This window comes from Sycon ciliatum, chromosome 3, assembly GCF_964019385.1.
Source record: "Sycon ciliatum chromosome 3, ocSycCili1.1, whole genome shotgun sequence".
NCBI classification, from domain to species: Eukaryota; Metazoa; Porifera; class Calcarea; order Leucosolenida; family Sycettidae; genus Sycon; species Sycon ciliatum.
Window position 1 is genome coordinate 35266239 of NC_088645.1, and position 9681 is coordinate 35275919.

Genomic DNA, 9681 nt, shown 5'->3' on the forward strand with positions numbered 1-9681 from the left:
CAGGGCCCACTCCACAGTCATGCGCATGCAAAGCAACCATACATATGCATGCCCCATTCAAACAAGACACACATCTTTCACGCAGCAAGGAGTACTGAAAAAACGCTTTTTTAGTACTCCCTGCAGACCTGACACACGCACTGACCTGGTCACATGACACCTCACCATCACGCATGACACCTCAGTGACCATGGTGACCTCACCATCATTATCACCAAGACAGCAAGAGTCCATATCACATGGACTCTTGATATCACAGTCCGTGCGCCAAGGGTAGGCACTTCACTCCATTTTTGAAATCGCGTTTTTTCCAGGTTTATCATCGGTAATCGATGGTGGTGGGTATCACAAGGTCACACAGAAAATTTTATTGAAATCCACAGTGATACCACTCAGATATGAAGGGTTGAAGATAGGCAGTTGCATAAGGCGAAATCAATACAATTTGTGGCACCAACAGCATCTCCGAAGTATCATCAGTGGATATAGTCACAAAACATCAGAGTGTTTTTTTCAAGCACACATCACTCACTTACACCAACAACCCTGTGTGGATCGAAACAATACAGATCAAAGTTCAGAATAGGCAAGAATACGGCAATTGTGACCGCAATCACTATAGCAACTCCATAGCAACCCATAGCAACGCCATAGTAACCCATAGTAACAGCTTCAGTTTGCTGTGAAATGAACTGATAACGACATACTGGCAGGCTCCTGCGGGTACTAAAGCGTAAGAGCTATACAGACATTCTTCTGGCACAAAAACAACACAGAACTTCCTCGTTGTACGCCGTACACCGCAACGTGGAGGGTAAGTACGCGCGCGCGCGCGAATTGCTGCACAGGACATACGTGCCCACAGTCATGCCATCTCAAGTGATTCCAAGTTGGCAAGAAGTTCCTCAGGACCTCTGTTGGTAGCTTCTTTCCTTCTTTCCATGGTGTGATATCTGCCTCCCTCTCCTTCAACTGCTCCATGCAGCAGTCATGAATTGCCTGCTGGTGAGCTTTGAAATTTTGGTGAAGCGTGCCTGGCTGCGTATATCAAAGCATCCCCTCATCAGAGGGTTTCTCCAGCAGCCACTGTGCTTTTTGATTGTTCGTAAACATCAGTAGGCCTTTCAGCGCAACCGTGTCAAAACTTGGCTTTCAGTACGCTTTGAGAATTCGCCCAGGTAGGACGACGCATCGTCGTTCTCCTCCGCCTAAAGCGCATACTTCTCAGTGCCTACGCACATAATGTCGCCTTGCGCAGCGATGCGCAAGCCCTGGTAAACAAGAACTCTCCTGTTTCCGAATGGAAAGACGACGCTCAAGACGATAAGCAGCGTTTCAAACGCGAGCAAACAACAGTTCTTTGTGAAAAAACTCTTTGCTGGTAGTGTACGTGACCTACAACTCGCAAAAATGTACGCACTATGACGTATGCGGGATCTACTGAAAGCTGAACGTCAGAGCAACACGATGCGCCCAACTATCAGCCCGTACAACGAAGCATAGCGCGTACCTGTACAGTTTTGCGCATGCACTTGACTGGTGCCACGCAAGTACGCACTCTCACCTTAGCAAATTTTGACAGGTCCTGTCACGTGACTGAAGTGCCTACCAAGGGGTACTCAAGGGCTGATTTTATTTGCAACCGCGGGAAACGAAGTCACCAAGACGCCTTCATTTGAGGCTTTTGGAATTGGAGAATTTATTGAATTTAGGTATGGCTCTCGTCCCTTCTAGAGAACTAACCAAGACCCTGTGGGGGCAGAAGGAGACTTCTTTGGCTCCGTGAATACACTAGCTATGCGGTGGTCTATTTAGTTTGAGTGTGTGGTTCGTATTCAAAGTGTTCCAAGCCGCAGTTCACTCGAAGGTCATCGTGGATACGTCTGCACTTGAAAATCAAGGTTGGAAAGGACTGCCTGGTGTGTCCGAACGGTATGTTTTGCACTGAAGGCATTTTTTGTATGAATTGTTGAAAGTGTCTACTTGTTCGAAATGCAAAAGAGATGGTCGTAGATCCTTGGCCCACAACACCCCACTAAATAAACTATGACCTGTCGTGAAATTATGTGAAATTGATCAACACAATCATCCACAAATTATCCTATGCCAAAGTACTGCAAATGCAAATAATGGCATCCCTTTACCTAGGTCATGTTTGTAGGGCCTTATGCCACATCTTTGCATGATTTCCCCATGCAAATCATGTGCCTAGCTTCGAAAACATATTGCGCTAAGGGCCGAATATATACCTGTGAATCAGAACAACAGCACTCACTATTGCTTTCATGAGTGGTAATGGTCAGCTGAAAGGAAACTTCTATCCATCAACTCATAAGTAAAGTAATGACTAATCTCCTTGCAGCGCATGTGGTTCCTTCGTATTTACATGTACCGTAAAGTACCGCCAGAGCGCCCCACCATCTCGTCCTTTCGGGGTCGTATCGTGGAGGTGGTCTCCTGTCTGTAGGTTATACGACACGAACTTTGTGCACATATTGCACGTTCTGCAGACAATCCGTACCTTGGAGCGGACACGAGCTTCACACAAAAACCTGCTTAGTGTGACCTTAGTACACTAAGTTGCTCATGCCGTACGAACTTCGTTGCACTCTGCCATACGATTTTCCTTTCCCTGGCTGTAAAATCTGTCTCGGCAAAATCAAGGTGGGGCGCTCTCGCGGTACTTTACAGTATGTGCGCCTCTCTGTGTTCGGTGAATGATTTTGAATATTTGCGCACGACTTCAGGATAGTGCACATTGTGTGGATGTACCTGCGTATGTAATCCTTTCATGATTTAAAAATTAGGAGTCGTGCTTCTCATCACCGTGGAAAAGTAAATGTCGGCCAATTACGTAGCGTTTGGAGACTTGCACAAGTACAGTTGCGTGTCAATTTTGCGGCAACCGCGGAATAAAATGAATATTCTGGACGACTGAAGCTACAAAGCCATCTTGTGTTAACAGATCAAAAAGACAGTACTTCGAAGTACCTGTATTTATCACTAGTATTACCCTGAGACAGAGGTGCTCATCTCTAGAGACTGGCTTGTAATGGCAACTTTCATGATGCTGACTGTCTACATTTACTTGAAGTAGGACTATAAATACTAAATATAAGGTCTATAAGCTGTCAGTGTGGTGCTGTTGGATACCCGACATGCCATGTGACTGACCGCCAGATACTAGTAAACGACATGCGATTGTACCGGTCACAGTGTAGCTGGGTTTTCACGAAACAATGAAACTTATACGATTGTGAGAAAAGTTCAGAAACCACACTTACACATGCACACACGCACACACACACACACACGCACACACACACACACACACACACACACCTGTCCTGTTCTGTTGAGCCACTACCACAACTTGGCACAAGGATCGCATCGGCCCCAAAGGGGCAGTAGAGCGAAAGTGAGAGGTGTTGGCTTCGAGTTCACCTATCTCTACGGTGAACACAACCTCAATCGAAAGTCATGCCAAACGGATTTATCTACCACGCGCGTGCGCGTATACAAAACGGAGGAAGGATTACTTACTCTCCCTGTGTGATGTATCTGTTGTATTCGTGAACAATGTCATTGATGTTTTCCATGCATGTTTTTGAATATGCGAGCACAACTTCCAACATCAAGCACATTCTTGCTTCTCATCAGCATGTACAAGTTTATGTTGGGCAGTTATGTAGCGTTTGTTTTACCGGCTGCGTTTGTTGGTGCTTGCAGGTCATTGGCATGCTGTCTGTTTCACAGAAGCTCGCGTAACAGGTTCACCGTACAGCTATGAATGCAATGTAGCGTGCCGAAGCCACTTCGGTATGACGTGATGCCTAATTTCCTGGTTGTACCAAAATTGAGAGTATGCAAGTGATCGTCAAGCCTGTCCCCTGTACAGTAGCCGTCTTGCCTTGTTACGTCTGGTTCTGACTCTGCGTTGTCGTATACTCCATGCAGTGTTACAAGGAATACTGCTCCCTTCTCAAGCAATTCATTGGCAACAAAACGCTCGGCTATGCCCTGTAACTTTGCTGTGCGGTTTGTGCTTTGTCAATGTTGTGTACCAGTTCATGATCTGTGCTTGCTGGTCTGTTTGTTTTCTCTCGCACAATTGAGGCGCTGTAGCACAGTGTCGATCATCCTGCCCAGGCTCTGATTTCACGTACCACAGTACGGTTTCTCTTGTTGCTCACTGTAATGTGCATGATACAAGCTCCTTGGTACTCCATCATCACCTGGTGCTGTTGCTGCCATTATTGGACCCTGCTGATATCCTTCTCGCAATGCCCGAACGTTATTCCAACAAATGCACAACTCGCTCTTAGTTGTCACATTCGGTTTGGTCTCGTTCCAGTCTTTCGAATTGAGTGAGTGCGTAAACTTGTATGAAGTGGTGAAGCAAAAGCCGTGCGCCGGCAAACATTCAATGTCCGGGTGTAATGACGCACCAAGGCCCCGGGACTTGCGTCCAATTCCTGAGTGATTTTTGTGTGCCTAGCCTCTAGGTATCATACCATATTTGCTTGGTTCAACCGTTTTGGATGCCCACTGCATGCAATACCATCATTCACTGTATTATGTGTGTATGTTATCCAAGAAATCTCCCAAATTTTTGGGTGGACAAACCTCGCCATAACTTAAGCATAAGTCAGTAACCTGGCATTTTGCACCAACAGAACTCCTAGGATATCAGCGCCGTCTCAGTACCTGGGGACAGTTGTAAAGAAAAAGAAAAAATACCCTTGGCCCACAATGCCCCACTAAATAATCCGAAGGGTGTCGCGAAGACGACAATTTCCTTACCTTTCTTTCGTGGTCGAAAAATGACACTTCGCTTCGTCCGTTGCGCATGAAACGAAACATGAGGGTAGTGTTTATCAATTAGAATAGGTATCATGCACGAAGGAATGGCGAAAAGGTACTATGCTCGAGCGCTGGTCGTCGTCTTGTTTGTCAATTTTGAGTCCCATTGAGAATTTTCTTCTCCAGACCTCTCAAATTTCCCGCGGTTGCAAATAAAAGTGCAACTTCTAGACGACTTTTTTGAATTTGGCGCACGGACTGATCACTCCTACTTCAGCGTACATGTACTTGAACTCATCATCATCATCATCACTTGTACCAAGAGTACATAAGGCCAAGTAAAAAAAAAAGCTAGATGATCGTCCCCGTCCGCCCCAGTTTTTGTCAGCGCCCCAAGAAATATTTTATTTTTTAAATCGTGAGTTTTTGCCGAAATCGTTGGTTTTTTTACCGATCGCGGATGCAGGAAACATGTGCAATACTTTCTTTACTATATATGGACCACATACTAGAGAGGTTCCGGGGTACGATTTTCCGTGCCAAAATCCGTATGGGCGCTACGGATTTTTTCCAGGCCTGCTCCATACGATTTTTCGGCACGAGAATCCGTGTAGACTGGCTTTCATACGAACCATGCTTCGTATGGAGATTTTGCGTCATCGGGTGCAGAAAGATTTTTCGCGTACAAATTTGGTACGAGAAACATCGATTTTTCGCGGGAAGTTTTGATTTCGGTACAAATTTTAAAAAAAAAGGCATAGCGCGGGAATGTGACGTGTTCGCGATCGTAACCTAGGCAATGACGGCAAACACATAAGTTCCGTACCCCGGAACTTTTCACTGCTCGAAAACGACGTATAAAAAATCCGTAGAGCCTCCACGGATTTTGGCACGAAAAATCGTACTCCGGAACCTCCCTACTACTAGTATATCACAACGTCAGTATCGATCTGCTGAAGAAAGAAAAAGAAAAAAAGAAAAAAAAAGAAAAAAAGAGAAAAAAACCTTGATGTTGTTGTGTACACTGTGTGCATGAGAGGGTAAAAAGTAAAAAAATAAAAATAAAATCCTCCCGCCCTCCCCGATTTTTCCAAAAAAAAGGACGATCATCTAGTAATTTTTTTTACTCGGCCTAACTACACAGTAGTTATGTACTCTTGCTTGTACCAAGAGTACATAACCCCCCCTAAGTACTCTTGCTTGTACTCGTCACTCGTGCATGCAGTGGATCGTTGTCATTCGTTGACCAACAAAAACCCAAATACTTGAAAAAGCCACTGGCACTGATATGAGTGAGCTGCATGCACAGTGCAGTGCAAGTGTGCAGAATGTCGGAAGAAAAAAAGGAAAAAATGTAGTGGCAGCGGTGGGATTCGAACCCACGCCATCGAAATGACTGGAGCCTAAATCCAGCGCCTTAGACCACTCGGCCACGCTACCAATCTACAAGAAATGATGCAAGGTTGGCTTATGACTGTACTGCGACGGTCGTAAGAAAGAATGATTACCTCACACTACAAAAACTGTCTGATTCAACTTTTCAACAAATGCACACATTTTTCAGAGTCAGTTTTGCTTTGCAGTCTGAAAATAATAATTGTTTGTAGTTGTATTAGTAAACACACTTCTTGTTGGAGCTTCTCGCTCGTTTATAGTTGTCATGGACGGTTCTGGTGCGGTGTCCCCCGAAGCTCTTAGCCCAGTTGACGACATTGGTGAAGATGAGGAGGATGACCCCGTAGTGAATGAAGTTAGTAATTTTTCTCAAGGTTTCTCAGACGGTATCCCATTGAGCAGATTGTAGTTTGTATTACTAATATTTTGTTATCGTCGTCTTCTTCTTGTGTCCTATTCCTGTAGATTCCTGTTTACGCCGCGCAAAGTTTGGCAAAGTCGCTCTTCCTGTTCCAGGTACTGCACGAACGGCCATCTATCCATGAGCCATCAGCAACGATGGGGGTCAAATTTTTGAAAATTGATTTTTTTGGGATACGAAGAAGGACAAAATGTTACGAGTTATGACTGTATTGTCCTTCCTCCTATCCACGAGTACACTACATGTAGTGCATCACCATCCAAGTGCGAATTTGCACGCCTGATTTAAAAAATTGCTTGTATTATTATTTTTGATGTGGAAAAATATGTAAATGCAGCAACTTATAGAGCTACAGCAAAAGCATAGATCGAGAACCTCACACTACATGTGTAGACAAAAAAATTAAATTCAGCAGAACAGGTCAAAAACAGGGTGAAGGTGAAGAAATGACTAAAACATCATGAAAACATCTACAGTCCATTTCAAAAAAGATTAGCAATCCTGGCTATCGCCCGGGGAGTTTGCCGTCTTACCGTATGAGCGCTCGAGCGGCTGCGCTGCCTGGAAAAACTCACTGTGAACTCGAAGAAATATTCTGCGCGAAAGCATGAAAAATGACAACTCACTGACGTCGGTACATGTACGTCTGGTTTACAACAAACGAGTTCTTCCTCGTATCGATATGGAGTCGACAGTCAGAGCTAGAGAGGACATGTCGAAAGTGTGGTAAATTTTGACGGGCGGGATGCGTCCCAATTCGTTTTGTGACCAAATAGATTCTTTGAGCTGCCGCGGATGAAATTTACTCTCACGATGTGACGAAAACGGCATCGACACAGACTCATTCCCAAGGCCATGATGTGGCAAAGCTATCCGTGTGACATCGACGACATTTAGAGAAAAGCAGACGCCTGTGAAAGCTGAAAGAAGATGGCGTTGACTCCTAAATTCAAATAAATTGGCGATCTTGAAATGCTAAAATAATTCTCAAACAGAAATCGATCGATCGATGTGCGGGTGTATTAAAGGGGAAGTTAAGGCAAAAATTAAAATTTCACCAGTTGTAGTCTTCGGGGTGCTGAGTCGAATGGTCTTGGTCCGAGAAAGCTGAGACGCTCCCTTCCTACTTGAATCCCAATCGAACTCGCGCACTTCCACCGAAACTGGGTGACTGCGCCCTACGAGATGGGGATTTGTATGCAAAATGTCACTAAAAGCACCATTTCGTTCTTATAAAAGCACGGATGACCGCGATTGGCCCATATGTTGTAGTCTTTTGGACGCTGAGTCGACTGGTTTTGGTCCGAAAAGGCTGCGATGCAGCGTTCCTTCTTTATTCCCAATCGAACATGGTTGAACAAGCGGTCACGTGCTCCTGCGTACACCAGTCACCTGGTCACCGTGCCTGCAGGGTACAACTTACAGCCTGTTTTGACCTTTTTTGGGTGCAGTCCTGTCACTCGAGTTGAACCTTGGTGTGAAAGTTGTCGCCTGCTGGCGTGGTGACCAGGTGATTTGGGCACCCATGAGCACGTGACCGCTTCTTCAACCATGTTCGATTTGGAATAAAGGAGGAACGCTGCATCGCAGCCTTTTCGGACCAAAACCAGTCGACTTAGCGTCCAGAATACTACAACATATGGGCCAATCGCGGTCATCCGTGCTTTTATAAGAACGAAATGGTGCTTTTAGTGACATTTTGCATACAAATCCCCATCTCGTAGGGCGCAGTCACCCAGTTTCGGTGGAAGTGCGCGAGTTCGATTGGGATTCAAGTAGGAAGGGAGCGTCTCAGCTTCCTCGGACCAAGACCATTCGACTCAGCACCCCGAAGACTACAACTGGCGAAATTTTAATTTTTGCCTTAACTTCCCCTTTAAACAACACGTAGCTACAGCGCAATGACTTCCGCGTTCACTCACACCGTTTCAGTGTTGTGTGTGTTCACAACTTCACATGGCGTGAGCCAGTCAAGTGTCAGTCAGTTCGGCAGGAAACGCGAGCTCCAGCAACAAGTCGTTTGGCGCAGCCACCTTCTTTGTCTTGTGCCAGCGTGATCACCAAAACAATGAAAAATGAAGAAAGAATGTTTGACGTGAAGATTTGTTGGGATTTGAACTCACAACTTCATGGTCAGCAAACAGCATTCATAACCACAAGGCCAAAAAGGAATGGATAAATCGTGGGTTTTGATAAAAAATCGATACTGGCTTCCAGGGCAAATTGTAAACCATGGGAAAAGGCACAAAACCTGGCCGAAATTCTGACTCCTTAACCGCTGGTCCAATTGTTCCGAAACCTTCACAGAACAATTTGCCGTGCCCTAACAAGCCCTTTTATGTACTTTGTTGTCCAAATTTCCCTTATCTTCATACTTTTTAAGACCAAAACCTGATTGTAAATCTTTTTGAAACGGACTGTATTGAGGAAAAGCATTCCTGACACTTTCACGAGGATTAGCGCCGAACAACTGAAGTGACAGAACATTTTCCTTCTGACCACATAGTTCAGGGGACAACTTACGAATATAATTATAACGCTTCCAAAACAGACAAATGTAATGCAGATCTACCACGGGCCAAAACTGAGAAAACATCATCTCTGTACAACTCACGACAACAATCACTAACCGACAGATGACTTCTCCTCACTGATGTTTTCATTATGATTTAGTCAGTTCTTCACCTTCACCCTGTTTTTGACCTGTTCTGCTGAATTTTACTTTTTTTCCGCACGTATAGCGTGAGGTTCTCGATCTATGCTTTTGCTGTAGGTCTATAAGTTGCTGTGTTTTGACATTTTTTCCATTATTCCCTGTACTTACCCATGATGAGAAGGGAACGAAAACATTCGGTTACTAAATTGGCTTACCTGACTGTGTGGATTACGTCGGTGCTGACACCTTTTCTTTCGAAATTGGATACGTCTCCAATTTTTTTCTTGTATTTGATATGTAAAAAAAAAGAAAGAAAAGTAACTGTCCAGTGTCCACTGCTGTAACAAGATAATAAGCAGTCAGAAAGTGCGGTGACAAAGCACAAAACTGACGGACTACTGAGACA

General features: G+C 44.7%; 1 protein-coding gene, 1 long non-coding RNA gene and 1 other non-coding gene across 3 annotated transcripts in view; 2 read left to right on the forward strand and 1 right to left on the reverse strand.

The window, feature by feature from the left end:
* The first annotated feature begins 1614 nt into the window (after window positions 1-1614).
* Window positions 1615-4427, forward strand: LOC135812721 (uncharacterized). The gene is made up of 2 exons (XR_010552934.1): window positions 1615-1932; window positions 3730-4427. It is a non-coding gene; the product is annotated as an uncharacterized LOC135812721 (long non-coding RNA).
* Window positions 4428-6161: 1734 nt separating this feature from the next.
* Window positions 6162-6243, reverse strand: Trnal-uag (transfer RNA leucine (anticodon UAG)). Its single transcript has one exon. It is a non-coding gene; the product is annotated as a tRNA-Leu (tRNA).
* Window positions 6244-6397: 154 nt separating this feature from the next.
* LOC135812722 (DNA-directed RNA polymerase III subunit RPC5-like) overlaps window positions 6398-9681 on the forward strand; it is a 7204-nt gene continuing 3920 nt past the window's right edge. Inside the window, exons 1-2 of the mRNA XM_065325983.1 lie at window positions 6398-6553; window positions 6664-6714. Coding sequence (XP_065182055.1) covers window positions 6464-6553; window positions 6664-6714 — 141 coding nt within the window. The 5' untranslated portion in view covers window positions 6398-6463. The remainder of the gene's footprint in view (window positions 6554-6663; window positions 6715-9681) is intronic.